At 51.8% G+C, this 25626-nt stretch overlaps 1 protein-coding gene across 1 annotated transcript in view; it reads right to left on the bottom strand.

Annotated features, from left to right (window-relative positions):
* The window catches only part of LOC140402939 (semaphorin-7A-like), a 30279-nt gene extending 5956 nt beyond the window's left edge, over nucleotides 1-24323 (bottom strand). Inside the window, exons 1-9 of the mRNA XM_072490582.1 lie at nucleotides 24152-24323; nucleotides 20929-21027; nucleotides 20229-20340; nucleotides 15045-15152; nucleotides 14663-14802; nucleotides 10358-10536; nucleotides 9391-9502; nucleotides 5025-5214; nucleotides 4822-4937 (exon numbers count right to left, since the gene is read on the bottom strand). Coding sequence (XP_072346683.1) covers nucleotides 4822-4937; nucleotides 5025-5214; nucleotides 9391-9502; nucleotides 10358-10536; nucleotides 14663-14802; nucleotides 15045-15152; nucleotides 20229-20340; nucleotides 20929-21027; nucleotides 24152-24187 — 1092 coding nt within the window. The 5' untranslated portion in view covers nucleotides 24188-24323. The remainder of the gene's footprint in view (nucleotides 1-4821; nucleotides 4938-5024; nucleotides 5215-9390; nucleotides 9503-10357; nucleotides 10537-14662; nucleotides 14803-15044; nucleotides 15153-20228; nucleotides 20341-20928; nucleotides 21028-24151) is intronic.
* Nucleotides 24324-25626: the final 1303 nt, after the last annotated feature.

Below are 25626 nucleotides of genomic sequence, written 5' to 3'. Positions count from 1 at the left end.
AGGAACGAAGCTCAGAGAGTTAGCGCCTCGTGCAATACGGTCGGCACCCGGCAGCACATTCTGCGACGAGAGCGTTTGCAACGCAGCGGAGGCAGAGTGGGGAAAACGCGGGACCAAATGGGGCAGTACAATGTCTCGGTTGTTGCCCTGTGATGCTACGCAGTTGCAACTGTAACTCAAAAGCAGCCCAACAGTAATCTTCACTAGTGTCGCAGGTAGGCTTACAGTAACGCTGCAGTGAAGTTACTGTGCAAAGCCCCCTAGTCGCCACACCCCGGCGCCTGTTCGGGTACACAGAGGGAGAATTCAGAATGTCCAATTCACCTAACAAGCTCGTCTTTCGGGACTTGTGGGAGGAAACCGGAGCGCCCGGAGGAAACCCGCGCAGATGCGGGTGATGTGTTGGGTGTTCTGGATCACATACAGATCACCAACACTTGAAGTAGTGCAACACTATTTTATTTAAAGGTTAACTATTTAAACACACTTGAACTGTGGGTGAATACGATACCAGCTTTAACTAAAGACTTTCGCCTTGTCCTAACCAGTCGACGCACTCAGCACATGGTGAATGTCTGTGTTGCAGGCTGTGAGCTCTGTCCTCCTAGCTAGCTGCTACTCGAATGAGCGGGAACTCTGACGCCCCCTGTCTTTATAGTGCGTGTGCTCTCACTGGTGATTGGCTGCGGTGTTGTGTGTGTTGATTGGTCCCACTGTGTGTCCATCAGTGTGTGTCTGCACCATGATATACTGGTGTATATTGTGACAGCGGGGAGAACAGGCTCCGCACAGACAGTGACCCAAGCCGGGAATCGAACCCGGGCACAGTGCTGTTAACACGTTCTGCTGTCTTACCGTGACGCCGTTATCAGCCCCTCCTTCAGTCTTCAACACGACCGTGAACACTCTACCTTGAGCCCCACGCCACCTTCGTCCAATCTCTCATCAACCCCTGCCTATCCCTGCCATTCTACACTGCTCCATCCCTCTCCAGCTCTGAAGGAGGCTCAAGCGGCCCCGAAACGTGAACCCCGGTTCGAGTGGCCTCCTCCCGTTGCTAATGGGCATGCCGCCTGGCCGACCGCAGGCTGGCGTTCATCTCTGATGCCCCTTGTGGCCAAATAGCTGGCCGATGCTCTCACCTGCAGGCTCAGGCATGAGGGATTTGGGGGGGGGGGGAGGGGGGGGGGGGGGGGCGAGGGCCGGAGGGGGTGCGCACCTGGGAGGAAGAGTTTGTTTATTGTCACGTGTACCGAGGTACAGTGAAAAGTATTTTTCTGCGAGCAGCTCAACAGATCATTAAGTACATGGGAAGAAGAGGGAATAAAAGAAAATACATAATAGGGCAACACAATGTAACTACATAACACCGGCATCGGGTGAAGCATACAGGGTGTAGTGTTAATGAGGTCAGTCCATAAGAGGGTCGTTTAGGAGTCTGGGTATCAGCGGGGATGAAGCTGTTTTTGAGTCTGTTCGTGTATGTTCTCAGACTTCTGTATCTCCCGCCCGATGGAAGAAGTTGGAAGAGTGAGTAAGCCGGGTGGGAGGGGTCTTTGATTATGCTGCCCGCTTTCCCCAGGCAGCGGGAGGTGTAGATGGAGTCAATGGATGGGAGGCAGGTTCGTGTGATGGACTGGGCGGTGTTCACGACTCTCTGAAGTTTCTTGCGGCCCTGGGCCGAGCAGTTGCCATACCAGGCTGTGATGCAGCCCGATAGGATGCTTTCTATGGTGCATCTGTAAAAGTTGGTCAGGGTTAATGTGGACATGCCGAATTTCCTTAGTTTCCTGAGGAAGTATAGGCGCTGTTGTGCTTTCTTGGTGGTAGCGTCGACGTGGGTGGACCAGGACAGATTTTTGGAGATGTGCACCCCTAGGAATTTGAGTTACAGGGATAGAGAGGGGGTGTCGGGGCTGGTGGAGGTTACAGGGATAGGGAGGGGGTGTAGGGGCTGGAGGAGGTTACAGAGATAGGGAGGGGGTGTAGGGGCTGGAGGAGGTTACAGAGATAGGGAGTGGGTGTAGGGGCTGGAGGAGGTTACAGAGATAGGGAGGGGGTGTAGGGGCTGGAGGAGGTTACAGAGATAGGGAGGGGGTGTAGGGGCTGGAGGAGGTTACAGAGATAGGGAGTGGGTGTAGCGGCTGGAGGAGGTTATAGAGATAGGGAGTGGGTGTCGGGGCTGGAGGAGGTTACAGAGATAGGGAGGGGTGTAGGGGCTGGAGGAGGGTACAGAGATAGGGAGGGGGTGTTGGGGCTGGAGGAGGTTACAGAGATAGGGAGGGGGTGTCGGGGCTGGAGGAGGTTACAGAGATAGGGAGGGGGTGTAGGGGCTGGAGGAGGTTACAGAGATAGGGAGGGGGTGTGGGGGCTGGACGAGGTTACAGAGATAGGGAGGGGGTGTAGGGGCTGGAGGAGGTTACAGAGATAGGGAGGGGGTGTAGGAGGTTACAGAGATAGGGAGGGGGTGTCGGGGCTGGAGGAGGTTACAGAGAGAGAGAGGGGGTGTAGGGGCTGGAGGAGGTTACAGAGATAGGGAGGGGGTGTATGGGCTCGAGGATGTTACAGAGATAGCGAGGGGGTGTAGGGGCTGGAGGAGGTGGTTCAGGGTCTGGAGGAGGTTACAGAGATAGGGAGGGGGTGTAGGGGCAGGAGGAGGTTAGAGATAGGGAGGGGGTGTAGAGGCTGGAGGAGGTTACAGAGATAGGGAGTGGGTGTAGGGGCTGGAGGAGGTTCGAGATAGGGAGGGGTTGGAGGGGCTGGAGGAGGTTACAGGGATAGGGAGGGGGTGTTGGGGGCTGGAGGAGGTTACAGATATAGGGAGGGGGTGTCGGGACTGGAGGAGGTTACAGAGATAGGGAAGGGGTGTAGGGTCGGAGGAGGTTACAGAGATAGGGAGTGGGGGTAGGAGCTGGAGGAGGTGACAGGGATAGGGAGGGGGTGTAGGGGTGGAGGAGGTTACAGAGATAGGGAGGGGGTGTAGGGGCTGGAGGAGGTTACAGGGATAGGGAGGGGGTGTTGGGGGCTGGAGGAGGTTACAGAGACAGGGAGGGGAGTGTAGGGGCTGGAGGAGGTTACAGAGATAGGGAGGGAGTGTAGGGGGCTGGAGGAGGTTACAGAGATAGGGAGGGGGTGTAGGGGCTGGAGGAGGTTACAGAGAAAGGGAGGGTGTGTAGGGGCTGGAGGAGGTTACAGAGATAGGGAGGGGGTGTAGAGGTTGGAGGTTACAGGGATAGGGAGGGGGTGTGGGGTCTGCAGGAGTTTACAGGGATAGGGATGGGGGTGTAGGGACTGGAGGAGGTTATAGAGATAGGGAGGGGGTGTAGGGGCTGGAGGAGGTTACAGAGATAGGGATGGGGGTGTAGGGACTGGAGGAAGTTACAGAGATAGGGAGGGGGTGTAGGGGCTGGAGGAGGTTACAGAGATAGGGAGGGGGTGTAGGAGGTTACAGAGATAGGGAGGGGGTGTAGGGGCTGGAGGAGGTTACAGAGATAGGGAGGGGGTGTAGGGACTGGAGGAGGTTACAGAGATAGGGAGGGGGTGTAGGGACTGGAGGAGGTTACAGAGATAGGGAGGGGGTGTGGGGGCTGGAGGAGGTTACAGAGATAGGGAGGGGTGTAGGGGCTGGAGGAGGTTACAGAGATAGGGAGGGGGTGTAGGGGCTGGAGGAGGTTACAGAGATAGGGAGGGGCTGTAGGGGCTGGAGGAAGTTAGAGAGATAGGGAGGGGGTGTAGGGGCTGGAGGAGGTTACAGAGATAGGGAGGGGGTGTAGGGGCTGGAGGAGGTTACAGAGATAGGGAGGGGGTGTAGGGACTGGAGGAGGTTACAGAGATAGGGAGGGGGTGTAGGGACTGGAGGAGGTTACAGAGATAGGGAGGGAGTGTAGGGGCTGGAGGTGGTTACAGAGATAGGGAGGGGGTGTGGGGGCTGGAGGAGGTTACAGAGATAGGGAGGGGTGTAGGGGCTGGAGGAGGTTACAGAGATAGGGAGGGGGTGTAGGGGCTGGAGGAGGTTACAGAGATAGGGAGGGGCTGTAGGGGCTGGAGGAAGTTAGAGAGATAGTGAGGGGGTGTAGGGGCTGGAGGAGGTTACAGAGATAGGGAGGGGGTGTAGGGGCTGGAGGAGGTTACAGAGATAGGGAGGGGGTGTCGGGGCTGGAGGAGGTTACAAAGATAGGGAGGGGTGTAGGGGCTGGAGGAGGTTACAGAGATAGGGAGGGGGTGTAGGGGCTGGAGGAGGTTACAGAGATAGGGAGGGGGTGTAGGGGCTGGAGGAGGTTACAGAGATAGGGAGGGGGTGTAGGGGCTGGAGGAAGTTAGAGAGATAGGGAGGGGGTGTAGGGGCTGGAGGAGGTTACAGAGATAGGGAGGGGGTGTAGGGGCTGGTGGAGGTTACAGAGATAGGGAGGGGGTGTCGGTGCTGGAGGAGGTTACAGAGATAGGGTAGGGGTGTAGGGGCTGGAGGAGGTTACAGAGATAGGGAGGGGGTGTAGGGGCTGGAGGGGGTTACAGAGATAGGGAGGGGGTGTAGGGACTGGAGGAGGTTACAGAGATAGGGAGGGGGTGTCGGGGCTGGAGGAGGTTACAGAGATAGGGAGGGGGTGTAGGGGCTGGAGGAGGTTACAGAGATAGGGAGGGGGTGTCGGGGCTGGAGGAGGTTACAGAGATAGGGAGGGGGTTTAGGGGCTGGACTGGGCGAGGATCCTGAACTCTCCAGCCTTGTATCATCCAGGGCTGACCTGGGCACTGCCTGACGAGCGGGCCTCAGTGCCACCCCCGCCCTACCCCTCACCCTGAGCAAGTTGCTGAAAGGAGTATTACCGTGACGGAGTCCAGGGTCATGGAGGAGACGGGAGCTTCGTTCTTGAAGGGGCTGAGCTCCGAAATAATGAAGGCCTTCCCGTTGCTGTGCAGAACCTTGTGGATCTTCCCATTCCCTGCGAAAAGAAACCAGGAAAAGCAAATTAGCGCCCCCCCCTCATCGAGGTGCAAGAGAAACGCTGACCCGGAGGCCCAACACCTACCCATGCCGAGGAACAAGACCGGGTAGAGGTTGTGGTTGGCACCCAGGACTCTGGTAGCGATGACTCTGGTGTAGTTTCCCTGCTTGATGAAGTAGAGGGGGCGCTCGGTAACGGGTTGGATGGACTCCTCAATCTCCGGATAGTTCCGGATGGTCGTCAAGACGTTTCTCGAGATGGTGCTGGTGGTACACTGTGGGGGGGGGGGGGGGGGGGGGGGGGGGAGAGAGAGAGAGAGAACAGGCGGGCAAATCAAAACCAGGCTGGAGCTCATGGGAAACATTTCAGCCGTGATTGAATGGCGGAGTAGACTCGATGGGCCGAGTGGCCTAATTCGGAGCCTCTGTCTTCTGGTCTTATGATTAGATTCCAGCCTGTAACTCACTCCCGGGTATCAGTTATTCTATATATAAACCACCCCGAACCCCTCGATTAGATTCCAGTCTGTAACTCACTCCCGGATATCTGTTATTCTGTATATAAACCACCCCGAACCCCTTGATTAGATTCCAGTCTGTAACTCACTCCCGGGTATCTGTTATTCTATATATAAACCACCCCGAACACCTCGATTAGATTCCAGTCTGTAACTCACTCCCGGGTATCTGTTATTCTATATATAAACCACCCTGAACCCCTCGTTTAGATTCCAGTCTGTAACTCACTCCCGGGTATCTGTTATTCTATATATAAACCACCCCGAACCCCTCGATTAGATTCTAGTCTGTAACTCACTCCCAGGTATCTGTTATTCTATATATAAACCACCCCGAACCCCTCGATTAGATTCCAGTCTGTAACTCACTCCCGGGTATCTGTTATTCTATATATAAACCACCCCGAACCCCTCGATTAGATTCCAGTCTGTAACTCACTCCCGGGTATCTGTTATTCTATATATAAACCACCCCGAACCCCTCGATTAGATTCCAGTCTGTAACTCACTCCCGGGTATCTGTTATTCTATATATAAACCACCCCGAACCCCTCGATTAGATTCCAGTCTGTAACTCACTCCCGGGTATCAGTTATTCTGTATATAAACCACTCCGAACCTCTCTATTAGATTCCAGTCTGTAACTCACTCCCGGATATCTGTTATTCTATATATAAACCACCCTGAACCCCTCGATTAGATTCCAGTCTGTAACTCACTCCCAGGTATCTGTTATTCTATATATAAACCACCCCGAACCCCTCGATTAGATTCCAGTCTGTAACTCACTCCCGGATATCTGTTATTCTATATATAAACCACCCTGAACCCCTCGATTAGATTCCAGTCTGTAACTCACTCCCGGATATCTGTTATTCTATATATAAACCACCCTGAACCCCTCGATTAGATTCCAGTCTGTAACTCACTCCCGGATATCTGTTATTCTATATATAAACCACCCCGAACCCCTCGATTAGATTCCAGTCTGTAACTCACTCCCGGGTATCTGTTATTCTATATAAAACCACCCCGAACCCCTCGATTAGATTCCAGTCTGTAACTCACTCCCGGATATCTGTTATTCTATATATAAACCACCCTGAACCCCTCGATTAGATTCCAGTCTGTAACTCACTCCCGGGTATCTGTTATTCTATATATAAACCACCCCGAACCCCTCGATTAGATTCCAGTCTGTAACTCACTCCCGGATATCTGTTATTCTATATATAAACCACCCCGAACCCCTCGATTAGATTCCAGTCTGTAACTCACTCCCAGGTATCTGTTATTCTATATATAAACCACCCCGAACCCCTCGATTAGATTCCAGTCTGTAACTCACTCCCAGGTATCTGTTATTCTATATATAAACCACCCCGAACCCCTCGATTAGATTCCAGTCTGTAACTCACTCCCAGGTATCTGTTATTCTATATATAAACCACCCCGAACCCCTCGATTAGATTCCAGTCTGTAACTCCCTCCCGAGTATCTGTTATTCTATATATAAACCACCCCGAACCCCTCGATTAGATTCCAGTCTGTAACTCACTCCCGGGTATCTGTTATTCTATATATAAACCACCCCAATCCCTCGATTAGATTCCAGTCTGTAACCCACTCCCGGGTATCTGTTATTCTATATATAAACCACCCCGAACCCCTCGATTAGATTCCAGTCTGTAACTCACTCCCGGGTATCTGTTATTCTATATATAAACCACCCCGAACCCCTCGATTAGTTTCCAGTCTGTAACTCACTCCTGGGTATCTGGTATTCTATATATAAACCACCCCGAACCCCTCGATTAGATTCCAGTCTGTAACTCACTCTCGGGTATCTGTTATTCTATATATAAACCACCCCAAACCCCTTGATTAGATTCCAGTCTGTAATTCACTCCCGGGTATCTGTTATTCTGTATATAAACCACCCCGAACCCCTCGATTAGATTCCAGTCTGTAACTCACTCCCAGGTATCTGTTATTCTATATATAAACCACCCCGAACCCCTCGAGTAGATTCCAGTCTGTAGCTCACTCCCGGGTTACTGTTATTCTATACATAAACCACCCCGAACCCCTCGGTTCGAGTCCAGTCTGTAACTCACTCCCGGGTACCTGTTATTCTATATATAAACCACCCCGAACCCCTCGATTAGATTCCAGTCTGTAACTCACTATCGGGTATCTGTTATTCTATATATAAACCACCCCGAACCCCTCGAGTAGATTCCAGTCTGTAGCTCACTCCCGGGTATCTGTTATTCTATACATAAACCACCCCGAACCCCTCGGTTCGAGTCCAGTCTGTAACTCACTCCCGGGTATCTGTTATTCTATATATAAACCACCCCGGACCCCTCGATTAGATTCCAGTCTGTAATTCACTCCCGGGTATCTGTTATTCTGTATACAAACCACCCCAAACCCCTCGATTAGATTCCAGTCTGTAACTCACTCCCGGGTATCTGTTATTCTGTATATAAACCACCCCGAACCCCTCGATTAGATTCCAGTCTGTAACTCACTCCCGGGTATCTGTTATTCTATACATAAACCACCTCGAACCCCTCGATTAGATTCCAGTCTGTAACTCACTCCCGGGTATCTGTGATTCTGTATATAAACCACCCCGAACCCCTCGATTAGATTCCAGTCTGCAACTCACTCCCGGGTATCTGTTATTCTATATATAAACCATCCCGAACCCCTCGATTAGATTCCAGTCTGTAACTCACTCCCGGGTATCTGTTATTCTCTATATAAACCACCCCAACCCCTCGATTAGATTCCAGTCTGTAACTCACTCCCGGGGATCTGTTATTCTATATATAAACCACCCCGAACCCCTCGATTTGATTCCAGTCTGTAACTCACTCCCGGGTATCTGTTATTCGATATATAAACCACCCCGAACCCCTCGATTCGATTCCAGTCTGTAACTCACTCCCGGGTATCTGTTATTCTGTATATAAACCACCCCGAACCCCTCGATTAGATTCCAGTCTGTAACCCACTCCCGGGTATCTGGTATTCTATATATAAACCACCCCGAACCCCTCGATTAGATTCCAGTCTGCAACTCACTCCCGGGTATCTGTTATTCTATATATAAACCATCCCGAACCCCTCGATTAGATTCCAGTCTGTAACTCACTCCCGGGTATCTGTTATTCTCTATATAAACCACCCCAACCCCTCGATTAGATTCCAGTCTGTAACTCACTCCCGGGGATCTGTTATTCTATATATAAACCACCCCGAACCCCTCGATTTGATTCCAGTCTGTAACTCACTCCCGGGTATCTGTTATTCGATATATAAACCACCCCGAACCCCTCGATTCGATTCCAGTCTGTAACTCACTCCCGGGTATCTGTTATTCTGTATATAAACCACCCCGAACCCCTCGATTAGATTCCAGTCTGTAACCCACTCCCGGGTATCTGTTATTCTATATATAAACCACCCCGAACCCCTCGATTAGATTCCAGTCTGTAACTCACTCCCGGGTATCTGTTATTCTATATATAAACCATCCCGAACCCCTCGATTAGATTCCAACTGTAACTTTTTCCCGGGTATCTTTTATCTTTTGCTTACCTTGGGATTTCCTTCCCCAGCTGAGACGTGACGTGCGGGTGGGGGCTCGGAAGGGCGCTGTGATCGGCTCTCTGAACACAGCAGGGTCAAAGCAGCCGGAGCTCTCGCGCATCGCGTCTCGCACTAGCCCTTTCCAGCAGAAGCCACCGGTTAGTGATGAGGAGCAGGAACCCCCACCGGCTTCCAGCTCCCTATTCTCCCCCCCCCCCCCCCCCCCCCACCCCCAGTCCCCCCCCTCTCCCCCAGGAGACACCTCGAATGCCTCCCGCAACCATTTTCCCACAGGAGAGACTCAATCCCGGGACGCACTCCCTTCCATACCTTCCCCGGCCTCTGATTCCCTGGGAGTGTCCCGGTGAAACCTTTTAGCTTGGGCGTTTTAAACGCCGAGTCGATATTCGCTTGTGCGTAGGCGCAGATCGCAGTGCAGTTCCTGTAGGAAAACAGAACATCGACAGGTTAGTGCAGCGATCTCCCATTGCCCTACCGTGCCTCAGTTTGTCTGGAACAGGCGTCACGGTGGGAACCATTGTTTATCTCCCCGTTGGAGACACGGAGTACGGCCTTCCCAGACAGGGGGGCAAACAAATGTAAAGCCCGGCCCAAAGCAGGGCCTGGGGGTGGTCAGTTTCCCCTAGCAAGGACTGCACTCGCAGCCTTGAGCAGAACATCGTGTAGATCGAATAAACCCCCCCCCCCTCTTCTCGTACCGCTGGCTTGCTCCGGTTGCTATGGAAACCTAATGGGATATTGTGGCTTATCGGTGACAGAGAGTCGGGAGGGTGCGCCGCAGTTGTACAGGGGGTGGGTGAGACAACATCGCCTTGTTTGAGGAAAGATGTCAATGCGTTTCTCAGACTAACACCGGGAATGGGCGGAGTGTCTGGTGAGTGGGGGGGGGGGGAGGTGGGAGAGGTCAGGCCCGTATCCGCTGGAGTTTAGAAGAGTGAGAGGTGAGTCGATCGAAACCTTTATGACCCTGAGGGAGGTTATTGAGGGGGGGTGGATGGGGGAGAGGATGTTTCCCCGGGGGGGGGGGGTGGAGAATCGCCGAGGTGCCGCGCAAAGCTGCCCCGACCCCCGCACGCGATTCTCCCCCCCCCCCGGAAACCAGCGGCGCGCGATTCGCACCGGGCCGCTCGGAGAACGTAGTCACCGTTGTGGGATTGCGCTGTGCGCGGAGTGGCCCACGTCAAGGCTGCGCCCGCGGCGCTCCTCGGCGAGGAATTGGCTCCACCCCGACCTGAGCCCGGCTTCCTCCCTTGGGGGCGGGGGGGTTAACACTCACCAGAGGCTGGAGAAGATTCCATACACTGTCCCCTTCCGGGCATCACCGTCCGCAGGGAGCACAAAGGCATCGATAATCTTGTTGAAATACTTTGATTCGGTCGGGTAGCCACACACCAGCCGAGCCTTCAGGAAGGTCGTCCATGAGTCCTGAGCAGCCTTCGACGCCCCGTCATCGACCTGGGGGACACCACAGGGAGGGTAAAGGCAGCCAATCTTGCGGGATCTTGCTATGCGCAAATACGGGTCCCTGGCTGCATTGATGCATTTTGAAAAGGACATAGGCTGGCTGCAATGATGCAGTTTGTAATGGACAGAGGCGCTTGTCTGTATTGATGCAGTTTGATGACGGCGTTGGACTGGGGTGAGCACAGTAAGAAGTCTTACAACACCAGGTTAAAGTCCAACAGGTTTGTTTCGATGTCACTAGCTTTCGGAGCGCTGCTCCTTCCTCGGGTGAATGGAGAGAAAACAATACAGGGAAATCTATTGTCAACTTGTCAGACTCCACCCTTCAACCAGACGAAATCGAAGTCCTCAGCAGAGGGCTCAATTTCTGCACCACCGCCAAAATGGGCCCCATCAGTCTCGCGGCAGACACGGAGGAATTCATCAGGCGAATGAGGCTCCGGGAATTCTTCCACAGACCCCAAGAGGCCGACAGCGAACCCAGGCAGACTACCAATGAACCGGAACAGCAGACCGAGAGATCTGTGGTGCAGCAACCGAAGAGGAAAGAGTCGAATTGGACCCCTCCGGAAGGCCGCTGCCCTAGACTCGACATGTATGCTCAAGCCGTCAGGAGTCGCGTCAATGCCAGATTCATCAGTCGCATTCACAAGACAGCCCCGAACGTCACCCAAGCACAACGCAATGCCATCCGCGCTCTCAAGACCAACCGCAGCATCGTCATCAAACCAGCAGACAAAGGGGGGGCCACTGTCGTACTGAACAGAACGGACTACTGCAAAGAAGTGTACCGACAACTGAACAACCAAGAACACTACAGACAATTACCCGCAGATCCGACCAAGGAACACATCCGCCAACTTAACAGACTGATCAAGACCTTGGATCCAGATCTTCAGAGCACCCTACGTGCTCTCATCCCACGTACTCCCCGCATTGGAGATCTCTACTGCCTCCTGAAAATACACAAGGCCAACACACCAGGCCGTCCTATCGTTTCAGGCAATGGGACCCTGTGTGAGAACCTCTCTGGCTACATCGAGGGCATCTTGAAACCCATCGTACAAGGAACGCCCAGCTTCTGTCGCGACACGACGGACTTCCTACAGAAACTCAGCACCCATGGACCAGTTGAACCAGGAACGTTCCTCGTCACAATGGACGTCTCGGCACTCTACACCAGCATCCCCCATGACGACGGCATTGCTGCAACAGCCTCAGTACTCAACACCGACAACTGCCAATCTCCAGACGCAATTCTGCAACTCATCCGCTTCATTCTGGATCACAACGTCTTCACCTTCGACAACAAGTTCTTCATCCAGTCGTACGGAACAGCCATGGGGACCAAATTCGCACCCCAATACGCCAACATCTTCATGCACAAGTTTGAACAAGACCTACTCACTGCACAGGACCTTCAACCGACGTTATACACCAGATACATCAATGACATTTTTTTCCTTTGGACCCACGGCGAAGAATCACTGAAACGACTACACGATGACATGAATAAGTTCCATCCAACCATCAGACTCACCATGGACTACTCTCCAAAATCAGTTGCATTCTTGGACACACTCGTCTCCATCAAGGACGGTCACCTCAGCAATTCGCTTTACCGCAAACCCACGGATAACCTCACGATGCTCCACTTCTCCAGCTTCCACCCTAAACACATTAAAGAAGCCATCCCCTATGGACAGGCTCTCCGTATACACAGGATCTGTCAGACGAGGAGGAGCATAACAGACATTGAAAGATGCCCTCGTACGAACGGCTCGACTCATCGATCGACAGTTCTAACGCGCCACAGCAAAAAACCGCACTGATCTCCTCAGAAGACAAACATGGGACACAACCGACAGAATACCCTTCGTCGTCCAGTACTTCCCCGGAGCGGAGAAATTGCGACATCTTCTTCGCAGCCTTCAACATGTCATCGATGAAGATGAAAACCTTACCAAGGTCATCCCCGCACCCCCACTACTTGCCTTCAAACAACCGCGCAACCTCAAACAAACCATTGTTTGCAGCAAACTACCCAGCCTTCAGAACAGTGACCACGACACCACACAACCCTGCCATGGCAATCTCTGCAAGACGCGCCAGATCATCGACATGGATACCACTATTACACGTGAGAACACAACCCACCAGGTACGCGGTACATACTCGTGCGACTCGGCCAACGTTGTCTACCTCATACGCTGCAGGAAAGGATGTCCCGAAGCGTGGTACATTGGCGAGACCATGCAGACGCTGCGACAACGAATGGACGGGCATCGCGCAACAATCGCCAGGCAGGAATGTTCCCTTCCAGTCGGGGAACACTTCAGCAGTCAAGGGCATTCAGCCTCTGATCTCCGGGTAAGCGTTCTCCAAGGCGGCCTTCAGGACGCGCAACAACGCAGAATCGCCGAGCAGAAACTTATAGCCAAGTTCCGCACACATGAGTGCGGCCTCAACCGGGACCTGGGATTCATGTCGCATTACATTCATCCCCCACCATCTGGCCTGCGAAATCCTACCAACTGTCCTGGCTTGGTACAATTCACACCTCTTTAACCTGGGGTTACCCCATCTCTGGGTCTGTAAAGATTTAATCACCTGCTAATGCTCGCATTCCAAGCATTGTCTGGCATCTTTGAATCTGTCTATATATGTGTTTCTGGAACAGACCTCTTCATTCACCTGAGGAAGGAGCAGCGCTCTGAAGCTAGTGATTCAAAACAAACCTGTTGGACTTTAACCTGGTGTTGTAAGACTTCTTATTGATGCTGTTTGTAATGGACAGAGGCTCCTGGCTGTATTGATGCGGTTTGTAATGGACAGAGGCTCCTGGCTGTATTGATGCGGTTTGTAATGGACAGAGGCTCCTGGCTGTATTGATGGGGTTTGTAATGGAGGCTGACTATAATGATGGAGTTTGTAATGGACTGAGGCTCCTGGATGTATTGATGGGGTTTGTAATGGATAGAGGCTGACTATAATGATGGAGTTTGTTATGGACAGAGGCTCCCGGCTGTATTGATGGAGTTTGTAATGGACTGAGGCTCCTGGCTGTATTGATGCAGTTTGTAATGGACAAAGGCTCCTGGCTGTATTGATGGGGTTTGTAATGGACTGAGGCTCCTGGCTGTATTGATGGGGTTTGTAATGGATAGAGGCTGACTATAATGATGGAGTTTGTAATGGACTGAGGCTCCTGGCTGTATTGATGCGATTTGTAATGGATAGAGGCTGACTATAATGATGGAGTTTGTAATGGACTGAGGCTCCTGGCTGTATTGATGGGGTTTGTATTGGATAGAGGCTGACTATAATGATGGAGTTTGTAATGGACTGAGGCTCCTGGCTGTATTGATGGGGTTTGTAATGGATAGAGGTTGACTATAATGATGGAGTTTGTAATGGACTGAGCCTCCTGGCTGTATTGATGGGGTTTGTAATGGAGAGAGGCTGATTATAATGATGGAGTTTGTAATGGACTGAGGCTCCTGGCTGTATTGATGCGGTTTGTAATGGATAGAGGCTGACTACAATGATGGAGTTTGTAATGGACTGAGGCTCCTGGCTCTATTGATGGTGTTTGTAATGGATAGAGGCTGACTATAATGATGGAGTTTGTAATGGACTGAGGCTCCTTGCTGTATTGATGCTGTTTGTAATGGACAGAGGCTCCTGGCTGTATTGATACGGTTTGTAATGGACAGAGGCTCCTGGCTGTATTGATGCGGTTTGTAATGGACAGAGGAACCTGGCTGTATTGATGCGGTTTGTAATGGACAGAGGCATCTGGCTGTATTGATGCGGTTTGTAATGGACAGAGGAACCTGGCTGTATTGATGCGGTTTGTAATGGACAGAGGCACCTGGCTGTATTGATGCGGTTTGTAATGGACAGAGGCACCTGGCTGTATTGATGGGGTTTGTAATGGACAGAGGCTCCTGGCTGTATTGATGCGGTTTGTAATGGACAGAGGCACCTGGCTGTATTGATGCGGTTTGTAATGGACAGAGGCTCCTGGCTGTATTGATGGGGTTTGTAATGGACAGAGGCTCCTAACCGAAGCTCTCGTTGTGCGCCGGACCGGTGGTTTTGCGCTCCACCTTACCTTGCACACGCGTCCGACGCGGGACTTGAAGGGGTCGCCTTGCAGAGCTCCGCTGCCCTCAGTCTCGCTGAAGAAAAAGTAAATCTCGTCCATGCTGCTGTCCTCTGCTTTAATCCATGCTGACCCCACGTATCTCGGATCTAAGGGGGAAGAGGTTTCAGTGAAACCCTCAGTCGAGGCGGTTGATTGATTACAGTCAGCTCCACATTAACCCCCCCCCACCCCCTGAGCCAGGGCCAGCGGAGCTGTCCTCGCCAGGCCCCGGCTCACGCCCTTGCGTCTGAAAACCGCCGGTTCCGTCTGTTCTGTTCTGGGATATTGGTCCAGGCAGCCCAGGTACTCACCACGTCACCGTGGACACCCTCTGCTCCGCGATACTCACTCTGAAGCCACTTGTCTTCGGTTTTCAAGTTCTTTAACCTTCCGTAGGTCCGCTGTATCGCCCCACTGCCCTCGGTGGTGTCGGTCGTCGCAGAGTATATGTTTCCCTCTGTGGCCAAGAGGCAAGAAACGGTTGTCAGTGGACCCGAGTGGGTCTCCCCCGTCACCCAGTTAATTAGTAATAGCATAGCGGCATCCTATCCCATTGACCCATGGATCAAACCCCTCCTCGTCAGATTTGTTATGTTCTCGGTGTAACATAAGCAGCTTCCTTGTGGCGCACTTGACAAAGGAAGGTTCCGACGTGGAGATAACTTCAACACGTTTATTAAACTATTTACACTTCTATTACTCGGGTTCGACACTACTGCTAATCCTACTAGAGCTACCCAGACTGACTAACCAGTTGCTGCAATCCACGTGGTGGGAGTGATATTGAATCAACCCTGTGTCTGCCCTCGCTGACTGTCTCCACTGGAAAGAGGCAGATCATGTGTGTGGTGTCCTTTATATATGGGTTGGTGTAATGCCCCCCTGTGGTTGTGTCACCTCCTTGGGTATCCTGAATGTCTATTGGTCGTGTCCTATCTACTTGATCGATTGGTTGAGTGTGTGTGTGTGTGTGATGTCACTGGTGCTCCCTCTAGTGTCTAGCTAGCCTACATGCATTTACATTGATGCACACCAGGGGCTGGTTTAGCACAGGGCTAAATCGCTGGCTTTGAAAGCAGACCGAGGCAAGCCAGCAGCATGGTTCAATTCCCGTACCAGCCTCCCCGAACAGGCGCCGGAATGTGGCGACTAGGGGCTTTTCACAGTAACTTCATTTGAAGCCTTCCTGTGACAATAAGCAATTTTCATTTCATTAAAGGGCAGCACGGTAGCATTGTGGATAGCACAATTGCTTCACAGCTCCAGGGTCCCAAGTTCGATTCCCGGCTTGGTTCACTGTCTGTGCGGAGTCTGCACGTTCGCCCCGTGTCTGCGTGGGTTTCTTCCGGGTGCTCCGGTTTCCTCCCACAGTCCAAAGATGTGCGGGTTAGGTGGATTGGCCATGCTAAATTTCCCTTACTGTTCAAAAAGGTTAAGTGGGGGTTACTGGGTTACGGGGACAGGATAGGTACGTAGGCTTGAGTAGAGTGCTCTTTGTGAGGGGATTGGCCATGCTAAATTGCCCTTCGTGTTCAAAATTACCCTTAGTGTTGGGTGGGGTTACTGGGTTATAGGGATAGGGTGGAGGTGTGGGCTTGGGTAGGGTGCTCTTTCAAAGAGCCGGTGCAGACTCGATGGGCCAAATGGCCTCCTTCTGCACTGTAAATTCAATGATTCTATGATCACCACATCCCCCCCTTTTTTTATATGTTACATATTTTCTGTACACTTTAAGAAAATGGAACAAAAAAAACAGGTAGATACGTTAAGGTATATACAAGTCATGGGAACAGTGATTAAACAATAAGTCCAAATCATTTGTGTGAGTCCAAAAACCATCAATCATCATGGTCAAATGTCTCTCTTGGTTATGAACGCCATCAACGTCCCTGTGCCACAGGAACCAAGAAGTGGTCAAGTCACTTTGCGGTCTGATTTGGAGTCCCTTTCTTTTTTCGATGTTTGTGATGGTGCTGTCGGATGGCATCTTGTAGCTGACAAGGTGTTGACGTTGAAGAGGTACCATCAACCGTATCATTCGAGGTCGTGGATGTGCCATATGTTGAAGTTGGATAAGACTGTATTTACTGGTTCTGGCCACGTGCTGTGCTGGAAGGGTGATCCTGCTGAGAAGCGTTGAAGCTTGTCGAATTGGAAACAGAATTGCTGCTCGCGTAAATACCTGGTGATGGTGTGAAACTAGAACCTTGCATCTGATAGGAATATGCCGTCTGGCCAGGCTGGGGTGCAGCAAATCCTGGGCTGTAACTAAGGCATCCAGTCTGTAGTGCAGATTGCGTTTACGGTAGTCCTCCTTCGGTCTTGATTCCATTAGTGGGCAATCCGTAGTGCTGGCCTGTTTGAGAATATGCTGCATAGACTGCTGGCTGCTGCATGCCTGAATACTGGGTCTGTCCAGCATGAGCTGTCATAGCCTGCACTGTCGGTGTGGAACAAACGTGTGGATATGGCTGTGGTGAATATTGGTGTATTCCTCTTGGACTGTAGCCACTGCTTGTTATTACTGACCCAGTGTAATTGTTAAGTGATCCATCTCCATCTTCTTGAAGCTGCACGTCTGGAGTCGGAACGTGCAGGAATGCATCGACTTGTGGAGAGGTTCGAGCGAATGAGGGTGGAAGTATCGCGGTGTCACCAGAGTTACCAGCGGTCTCGCAGTGACCGTCGAGTGCCTCTGTCCACACTAGCTGAGGTCTGTCACTTTGCACATCTGGCATGGGAAGTGGGATGCTGTCGTCACCGTGGGTAGAGCCTCAGTAGCTGCTTGTTGTTCACTTGGGTTGGGTAAATTGTCAGAGTTTTCATCTGGTGGTGCAAACAATGTGGGTGGACTGTCATTGTCTTGCTGTTGTCCTTCATTTGGGCTTGGACTGTCATCGTCACTTTGTTCTTCACTGTAGCATGATAGACCGTCATGGTCGTCCTGCTATGCACTGGAGCGTGGTAGACTGTCATAGTCTTCTTGCTGTATACTTGAGCATGGCAGACTTGCATCGTCTGCCGCTAGTTGGGCAGAGGAGGCTGCTAGACCCTCATGGTCTTGTTCCTGCAAGGACTGCGCGTCGGAGTCTTGCGTGGCTTCTATCGTGGAAGCTTCTTTCATAGAGTCGGGAACCCTGAGCGGTGCGTGGACCACGCTCTGTGTGGCAGCAGGCCACTCACTGTGGGCTTGTACCGCTCTCTGTCTCTTGGCGTCAGGCCGCAGTATCATCCTGCACTCACGAGTTGGGATTTCATAGAATTTACAGTGCAGAAGGAGGCCATTCGGCCCATCGACTCTTGGAAAGAGCACCCTACCCAAGGTCAACACCTCCACCCTATCCCCTTAACCCAGTAACCCCACCCAACACTAAGGGCAATTTTGGACACTAAGGGCAATTCATCACGGCCAATCCACCTAACCTGCACATCTTTGGACTGTGGGAGGAAACCGGAGCACCCGGAGGAAACCCACGCAGACATGGGGAGAACGTGCCGACTCCGCACAGACAGTGACCCAAGCCGGAATCGAACCTGGGACCCTGGAGCTGTGAAGCACTTGTGCTATCCACAATGCTACCGTGCTACTGTCATATCTGCTGGGCTGAAGATCCTCTGGGACCATATCATCACTGTTGGCGTCGGAGCTGGCATTGGGCTCGCGAGGTCCAGGGAAAATGTAAAGGTCGGTATCGAAGTATTCAAGGTCGGAATCATCGGTTTGGGCATAGGTAACTGCTTGTTGCAGGGTTCGTCGGAGGTTAATTTTATTTCCGGGTTCAATTTGAGGCATTGTGCTGTCGTTCCAGGTGAAGGGAGGTTGTTTTACGGCTTTAAAAGATTTTTTTCTTTGATTTGGGACGTTTCTCCTTTAAATGGGCGTGGTCCGGGGCCTCTGACGTCATGACGCGCGTGACGTAGCGCGTGGGAAGCGATTGCGCATGCGCAGATCGCTGTTCCTTTACCGATGGTCGTTTCCGTGATTGCGCCTGCGCGGCGTCGTGCGCATGCGCAAATGGACCTTCCCGTTCTGAGCGCTTCTCGGGCAACTGGGCACGTGCAGTCCCTTTAGAAAGATGGCCGCCGACCAGCATCGTTCTCTGCACCGGGATCTCGGCCTCGTGGTGAGCACTGGCGCTTCTCCTACCTTTCCTTGCTGGTTGGAGTGTGTTTTCCTCACAGTGTTTGCCGAATTTGTCCAGGACTGCCTGGAAGTCGCTCCTGTCTTGCCTCTTGGAGAACATGAATTTTTTAAAGATTTCTTCTGCTCTGGCACCGGCGATGGTGAGGAGAAGCTCTGTTTTTTCAGCATCGGCCACTTCTTCTAGTTCGGCTGCCACCAGGAAGATTTCAAACTTTTGCCGGAATGATCGCCAGTTTTCGCGGAGATCGCCGTGGCACTGGAGCGGCTGCGGAACCCAGATCTCAATCATCTTGCCTGGGTATCGTTGCTGGTTGTCACTGTACGCTGAGGTATGGCTATCTGGATTGAAACAGTTCAGTCCTGGTACCATGATTTGTTATGTTGTAGGTGTAACATAAGCAGCTTCCTTGTGGTGCACTTGACAAAGGAAGGTTCAGACGTGGAGATAACTTCAACACGTTTATTAAACTATTTACACTTCTATTACTCGGGTTCGACACTACTGCTAATCCTACTAGAGCTACCCAGACTGACTAACCAGTTGCTGCAATCCACGTGGTGGGAGTGATATTGAATCAACCCTGTGTCTGTCCTCGCTGACTGTCTCCACTGGAAAGAGGCAGATCATGTGTGTGGTGTCCTTTTATATATGGGTTGGTGTAATGCCCCCCTGTGGTCGTGTCACCTCCTTGTGTATCGTGAATGTCTATTGGTCGTGTCCTATCTACTTGATCTATTGGTTGAGTGTGTGTGTGATGTCACTGGTGCTCCCTCTAGTCTACATGTATATACATTGATGCACATCACCACAATCCCAATGGACCCAAAGCTCTTCCCGTTCACTCCCATTGTATACAATCCCAATGGATCAAACCCCTTCCCGTTCACTCCCATTGTACACAATCCCAATGGATCCAAACCCCTTCCCGTTCACTCCCATTGTACACAATTCCAATGGATCCAAACCCCTTCCCGTTCACTCCCATTGTACACAATCCCAATGGATCAAACCCCTTCCCGTTCACTACCATTGTATACAATCCCAATGGATCCAAACCCCTTCCCATTCACTCCCATTGTACACAATCCCAATGGACCCAGACAGATATTCCAACAATGCAGTACTCCCTCAGCATTGCACCCAAGGCCAGCCTGGATTGCATGCGCAAGTGTCTGGAGTGAAGGCACGACCTTCCGACCCAGCGAGGGGTACGATACCCACTGTGCCCTGGCATCGACCCCCCCCCCCCCCCCCCCCCCCCGTGATCAGCAAATCCAGCCCGGCCCAGCGATGGTCTGGACCTGAGTGCTGCGCGGGTCTCAGTACAGCACCTACAGGGCGGGGGGGGGGAAAACAGCCCAGGTATCCCCTCTCGCTATCATACTGACCAACTGTGATGGTGACAGGACGTTGATACGGCGATGGGGGCGAGATCCCCTTGCCATCCTTCACAATCTCGTGCCCCTCGTTGTCGCTCGCGAGCTGGCTGGCATTGTTACGCTGCAAAAAAAGAGAGATGGAAAGGAGTGGCCGGCAGCTATTTGATAAACACCCTTTTCTTAAAGGTACACCCACTACAGCTATTTGATAAACACCCTTTTCTTAAAGGTACACCCACTGCAGCTATTTGATAAACACCCTTTTCTTAAAGGTACACCCACTACAGCTATTTGATAAACACCCTTTTCTTAAAGGTACACCCACTGCAGCTATTTGATAAACACCCTTTTCTTAAAGGTACACCCACTACAGCTATTTGATAAACACCCTTTTCTTAAAGGTACACCCACTGCAGCTATTTGATAAACACCCTTTTCTTAAAGGTACACCCACTACAGCTATTTGATAAACACCCATTTCTCACAAGGTGCACACACCCACAGCAATGTGGTCGACCCATAACCGCCCGTCTGGAATGGCCGAGCCGTTACCCACCGTTCAAGGGGACGGGCAGCGAATTCCGGAGCCCTCGCCCAGCGATACCCCCCCCCCCCGCGTGGCAGAATTAAGACAACATAAACCTGTGTGTCGCCGCCGACTCGGACAGGTTTGGCTTTGAAGCTGAGAGAAGTAACAGCGGCTCTTTACCAGAAACCAGCAGGTGGGGTTTTCGGCGTGGGTGCCGCAGACGATGATGGTGCTACTGTTGAGTCGCTGAATCACCGTGATGACGTTCTTGCAGATGTCCTGTGGAAGGAGAGCCAGCGGTTAGCGTTACAATGGGGACCGACAGCCTGCGTTGCCAACCCGGACGCCCATCGAGTCTGCTCCGCCATTCAATCATGGCTGATATTTCCTCATCCCCATTCTCCTGCCTTCTCCCCATAACCCCTGATCCCCTTATTAATCAGGAACCTATCTATCTCTGTCTTAAAGACACTCAGTGATTTGGCCTCCACAGCCTTCTGCGGCAAAGAGTTCCACAGATTCACCACCCTCTGGCTGAAGAAATTCCTCCTCATCTCTGTTTTAAAGGATCGTCCCTTCAGTCTGAGATGGTGTCCCCTCTGGTTCTAGTTTTTCCGACAAGTGGAAACATCCTCTCCACGTCCACCCTATCCAGGCCTCGCAGTATCCTGTAAGTTTCAATAAGATCCCCCCTCATCCTTCTAAACTCCAACGAGTACAGACCCAGAGTCCTCAACCGTTCCTCACACGACAAGCTCTTCATTCCAGGGATCGTTCTTGTGAACCTCCCTCTGGACCCTTTCCAAGGCCAGCACATCCTTCCTTAGATACGGGGCCCAAAGCTGCTCACAATACTCCAAATGGGGTCTGACCAGAGCCTTATACAGCTTCAGAAGTACATCCCTGGTCTTGTATTCTAGTCCTCTTGACATGAATGCTAACATTGCAATCGCCTTCCTAACTGCCGACTGAACCTGCACTGAACCTGGCGTCTTGTACTCATGTCCCTGACATCAAAACCCATAACTTTCAGCTCCAGAGCTACTGCTGACTCACAGATGACGCCTCAGATCGGATACGATGAGGAGACGTCGAAATACATTTCTAGAGAGGTAGCATGCAAAAGTAAAGTTAATTTTTTTTGTGTGGCGGAATACTCTCCACTTGCCTGGATGAGCGCGGCTCCCAACAACACTCGAGAAGCTCGACACCATCCAGGACAAAGCAGCCCCGCTCGATCGACACGCTAGCCACCGACATTCGCTCCCTCCACCACCGATGCAACTTAATAGCCTGTTTCCCCAACCCCTTCCCCTCCATATCCCTCGATCACTCTCGCCCCAATTGGCCGTCCCTTCACCGTCGCCTGGTCAAGATCCTGGAACTCCCTCCCTAACAGCACGGTGGGTGTACCTACGCCTCCGGGACCGCCGCGGTTCAAGGCGGCGGCTCACCCACCACCTTCTCAAGGGGCAACTAGGGACGGGCGATGCAGCCGGGCGTGGCCAGCGACGTCCACGTCCCGTACACTGCATCAGGGGCAGAGCTGTGCGCTGGTGTTCAGCTCAAAAAACAAAAGTGCAACTAAAACCTGATCGCACGACACACCTCCCTTTAAGTGCAACCCCTCAGAGGCGTGTTTGAACATTGCTCTCCGTATTGTGAGTAGGATATTGGATTACTGGAACAGGTACAGAGGAGATTTACATTACCTGTGGGGAAGGATGGAGTCAGCTGGGAATTATCCTCAGGGACACGGAGCAGATCACGAGGCGACCTGATTGAGGGTCGTTCAAATGAAGAAGAGGACCTGCCGCGGTGTGGTGGAGTAAAAGCTGCACACAGGACAAGCGGAGGGATGAGAATGGGGAACATGCTCCCACACGATAATTCAAGGGGAGATATGTCTACCTGGGGGAAGATGGGAAAGGAGGGTGCGGTGGGGAGGGGTTATCGGGGTGCGAAGGGCTTTGTGTGGGGCGCAAAAGACCAGCACGGAGCTGATGGGCCGAACGGCCTGTTTCTGGGCGACCAATACAACGTGGTTGATGGGAAATGTTCAGCCTGGAGTCCAGTTACTAGTGGTGTACCACAAGGATCTGTTTTGGGGCCACTGCTGTTTGTCATTTTTATAAATAACCTGGAGGAGGGCGTAGAAGGATGGGTGAGTAAATTTGCGGATGACACTAAAGTCGGTGGAGTTGTGTGCAGTGCGGAATGATGTTACAAGTTACAGAGGGACATAGATAAGCTGCAGCGCTGGGCTGAGAGGTGGCAAATGGAGTTTAATGCATAAAAGTGTGAGGTGATTCATTTTGGAAGGAATAACAGGAAGACAGAGTACTGGGCTAATGGTAAGATTCTTGGTAGTGTGGATGAGCAGAGAGATTTTGGTGTCCATGTACATAGATCCCTGAAAGTTGCCACCCAGGTTAATAAGGTTGTCAAGAAGGCGTACGCTGTGTTAGCTTTTATTGGTAGAGGGATTGAGTTTCGGAGCCATGAGGTCATGTTGCAGCTGTACAAAACTCTGGTCCGGCCGCATTTGGAGTATTGCGTGCAATTCTGGTCGCCGCATTATAGGAAGGATGTGGAAGCATTGGAAAGGGTGCAGAGGAGATTTACCAGGATGTTGCCTGGTCTGGAGGGAAGATCTTATGAGGAAAGGCTGAGGGACTTGAGGCTGTTTTCGTTAGAGAGAAGAAGGTTAAGAGGTGACTTAATTGAGGCATACAGGATGATCAGAGGATTGGATAGGGTGGACAGTGAGAGCCTTTTTCCTCGGATGGTGATGTCTAGCACGAGGGGACATAGCTTTAAATTGCGAGGAGATAGATATAGGACAGATGTCAGAGGTAGGTTCTTTACTCAGAGAGTAGTAAGGGCGTGGAATGCCCTGCCTGCAACAGTAGTGGACTCGCCAACACTAAGGGCATTCGAATGGTCATTGGATAGACATATGGACGATAAGGGAATAGTGTAGATGGGCTTTCGAGTGGTTTCACAGGTCGGCGCAACATCGAGGGCTGAAGGGCCTGCACTGCGCTGTCATGTTCTATTGTCATTCTCAATAGGGACAGCCAAAAATCTAGTTCGAGCGGCCGATTCCCATCAGGCACTGTGCCCAGGGAACCGCGCGGAATAACGGCAGGTACAGGCTGACAAATGGGGGGGATAGGCCTGTCCCTGTGACAGGCAGGATCCAGTGAATCAAACCAGAGCGAGTAACAGCGTCACAATCCATGACAGGGGCCCAGTTGAACGGAGGGACAATCTCGACAGCGGTGTGATAAGGAGGGGCCAGATTGATGACTACATGGTGACCGTGACTGGAATGTCTTGTAGCAGCGAGAGATTGCTGAACGTTTAAACATCTAGCACACGCTTATCAAATCAATCTTACCAGGTTCGGGGGTGCTTTACTCTTACAGCTGTCCATCGTGTTGTCATCCAACGCTAATGGGATCTGAATGGAAAAGGGTTTATGTTAAATATTTCACTCATGGCATTGTTTTCTTCGAGGTTTTGTACCTCTCTCTGTCTCTCTGTGTCTCCCTCTCTGTCTCTCTCTCTGTCTCTCTCCCTCTCCCTCTCTCTCTGTCTCTTTCTCTGTCTCTCCCTCTCTGTCTGTCTCTCTCTCTCTCTCCCTCTCCCTCTCTCTCTGTCTCTCTGTGTCTCTCTCTCTGTCTCTGTCTCTCTGTGTCTCCCTCTCTGCCTGTCTCTCTCTCTCTGTCTCTCTCCCTCTCCCTCTCTCTCTGTCTCTCTCTCTGTCTCTTTCTCTGTGTCTCCCTCTCTGTCTCTCTCTCTCTCTCTGTCTCTCTGTGTCTCCCCCTCTGTCTCTCTGTGTCTCCCTCTCTGTCTGTCTCTCTCTCTCTCTGTGTCTCCCTCTCTGACTCTCTCTCTGTCTCTCTCTCTCTCTGTCTGTCTCTCTCTCTCTCTCTGTCTCTCTCTCTCTCTCTGTCTCTCTCTCTGCTTCTCTTTGTCTCGCTCTCTCTGTCTCTCTCTCTCTGTCTTTCTCCCTTTGTCTCTCTCTCTGCCTCTCTTTGTCTCTCTCTCTGCCTCTCTTTGTCTCTCTCTCTTTGTCTCTCTCTCTGTCTCTCTCTCTTTGTCTCTCTCTCTGTCTCTCTCTCTTTGTCTCTCTCTTTGTCTCTCTCTCAGTCTGTCTCTCTCTCAGTCTGACTCTCAGTCTCTCTCTCTGTCTCTCTCTCTCTATCTCTCTGTCTCTCTCTCTCTCGCTGCCTCTCTTTGTCTCTCTCCCTTTGTCTCTCTCTCTGCCTCTCTTTGTCTCTCTCTCTTTGTCTCTCTCTCTGTCTCTCTCTCTTTGTCTCTCTCTTTGTCTCTCTCTCTGTCTCTCTTTGTCTCTCTCTCTGTCTCTCTCTCTTTGTCTCTCTCTCTTTGTCTCTCTCTTTGTCTCTCTCTCAGTCTGTCTCTCTCTCAGTCTGACTCTCAGTCTCTCTCTCTGTCTCTCTCTCTGTCTCTCTCTCTCTCTGTCTGTCTATTTCTCTCTTTGTCTCTCTCTCTCTCTGCCTCTCTTTGTCTCTCTCTCTCTCTGTCTCTCTCTGTCTCTCTCTCTTTGTCTCTCTCTCTCTCTCTCTGTCTCGCTCTCTTCCTATCCCCGTATCTATTCAAGTTATTATCTAATCTCCTCTAGGATGCCTTGATTGAACCACACTCCCAGGCAGCATATTCCAGCCCCCCTACCTCTTCTGTGTCCTCCCCACTCCTCCCTTCATTCCCCCCTCATCTCTTCACCCTCAAATTTCTCCTCCCCTCCCTTTCTCTTCCCTCCTCCCATCTCACTTCCTCTCATCCATTCCTCCACCCCCCACCCCACTCCTTCCATTCCCCTCCTGACTCCCTTCCCTACTTCCCAGTCCG

This window comes from Scyliorhinus torazame, chromosome 26 (assembly GCF_047496885.1).
Source record: "Scyliorhinus torazame isolate Kashiwa2021f chromosome 26, sScyTor2.1, whole genome shotgun sequence".
Classification (NCBI taxonomy): Eukaryota; Metazoa; Chordata; class Chondrichthyes; order Carcharhiniformes; family Scyliorhinidae; genus Scyliorhinus; species Scyliorhinus torazame.
This window is presented reverse-complemented; position numbering and strand designations above follow the sequence as displayed.